Genomic DNA, 1,788 nt, shown 5'->3' with positions numbered 1-1,788 from the left:
ACTTTCAGTGTCCCTGTCTTTCTTTCCCACTGCATTTTTGGATGTTTGCCTTTGTTGCCACCTGCTGTCTCACTGTCTGTCAGCTGTGTGTTTTCTGTATTGCTTTTCCAGCACTGCTTCATGATGCCCCAGTCCCTGGGAGTGATCGGAGGGAAACCAAACAGTGCTCACTACTTCATTGGCTATGTAGGTGAGTGCCCAGAGTATTGCAAAGACTTTCCAAGCATCTCCCCCTCCAGCTAAAAAATGCTTGTGGAATGGTGCAGCTCTCCTCCTTGGTCTGTGGTGCATGCTGCAGGGTTTTTCTTGCCTGCTGGAAGTGTGGAAGGTTGCTGTGGACTGAACCTCTTTGTGAGGACCAGAGTGATTTAGCTTTGACCAGTGGCCATAGTACCAGCCACAAACTTCCACTGCGTAATGCTGAATCCTGTCTGTAAAGTGGTGTGCATAGGGACCTCTTAATACATTCAGAGGTGACGTCCCTTTAGGGTCTTGATTGGATTTAACTGTCCTTCAGTTGTGCCCTTCCTGAAACTCTACAAACTGTTGTCCTTTTATGCTCCTCCTTCCCTCTGATTTTTCTCTCTTTACCTGACACCTCAATCTAGTTGTGTTTTGGATTTCTGGGGCTGACTGGAACTTACACAGGACCCTGGAAAGCATATGCAGTATCCAAATAGTGCCTGTGCCTTCAGCCCAGGGTGTTGCTGTGGAGTGGGCACCATGGTTCTGCTGGCAGCTGGCTCTTTGCCTGGATGAGAAGCATTTGGGAAAGTGACTAAAAGCACATTGCCCCTATAGAACGTGGGTTCCTGTGTGGGGTTTAGAGAGCTGACTCTGTCATCACTCTTCTTCCTCTTTGTATCTCACTGTTTGCTTCTCAGAAGACCAGCTTCTGGCATGATTCTTCCTGTTCATGTCTCCTTGCCTGTCTGTCCAGGTGAGGAACTCATTTACCTGGATCCCCACACTACGCAGCCTGCAGTGGAGCCCAACGACAGCGGCTGTCTCCCCGACGAAAGCTTCCACTGCCAGCACCCTCCCTGCAGAATGAGCATTGCTGAGCTCGACCCCTCCATTGCGGTGGTGTGTTCCTGCTGCTTGTTGCCAATCACCTGAAGGAGCAGTGTTGGGGTCCCTCTGCTTCACAGCTGTCCCTTTCTCCAGGGAACTGGCAAAGGCAGCAGTGATGGGTTGGGTGCTCTACAGGCACGCTGTGCTCTGGGCATGTGCTGATGTGGGTTTTGGTAATGTTGGTAAAGCAGCTCCTCATGCAGGAAGCGGTTTGGTCCAGGGAAGTCCCTCTTGTGTGGCAATTAATGCCATTCCTCATGGGGCAGTATACTCTCAGGTTTAGTTTAGGCTTTGATTCCTGCCTTTTGATGGGCAGAATCCATTCACAGAAACACAGAATGGTTTGGGTTGGAAGGGACCTCTGAAGATCATCTAGTCCAGCCCCCCTGTTAGAGCAGGATCATGGAGAGTAAATGACACAGGAACATGTCCAGGTGGGTTTTGAACGTCTCCAGAGACAGAGATTCCACAACTCTGGGCAGCCTGTCCCAGTGCTCTGGCACCCTCACAGTAAAGGAGTGTTTAGGTTGAACCTCCTGTGATCCATCTTGTGCCTGTTGCCCCTTGTCCTGTCACTGGACACCACTGAGAAGAGCCTGGCCCCATCCTCCTAACACCTGCCCTTTAGATAGTGATAAGCGTTAATGAGATCAATCATAGAATCACAGACTGTTTTGGGTTACAGGGACCTTAAAGCTCATCCAGTTCCAACCC

At 50.3% G+C, this 1,788-nt stretch overlaps 1 protein-coding gene across 1 annotated transcript in view; it reads left to right on the top strand.

Moving 5' to 3' along the window:
• LOC104523016 (cysteine protease ATG4B-like) overlaps positions 1-1,119 on the top strand; it is a 2,539-nt gene extending 1,420 nt beyond the window's left edge. Inside the window, exons 3-4 of the mRNA XM_010165465.2 lie at positions 112-190; positions 941-1,119. Coding sequence (XP_010163767.2) covers positions 112-190; positions 941-1,119 — 258 coding nt within the window. The remainder of the gene's footprint in view (positions 1-111; positions 191-940) is intronic.
• Positions 1,120-1,788: the final 669 nt, after the last annotated feature.

This window comes from Antrostomus carolinensis, unplaced genomic scaffold (genome assembly GCF_000700745.2).
Source record: "Antrostomus carolinensis isolate BGI_N321 unplaced genomic scaffold, ASM70074v2 scaffold21113, whole genome shotgun sequence".
In the NCBI taxonomy this organism is placed as follows: domain Eukaryota; kingdom Metazoa; phylum Chordata; class Aves; order Caprimulgiformes; family Caprimulgidae; genus Antrostomus; species Antrostomus carolinensis.
This window is presented reverse-complemented; position numbering and strand designations above follow the sequence as displayed.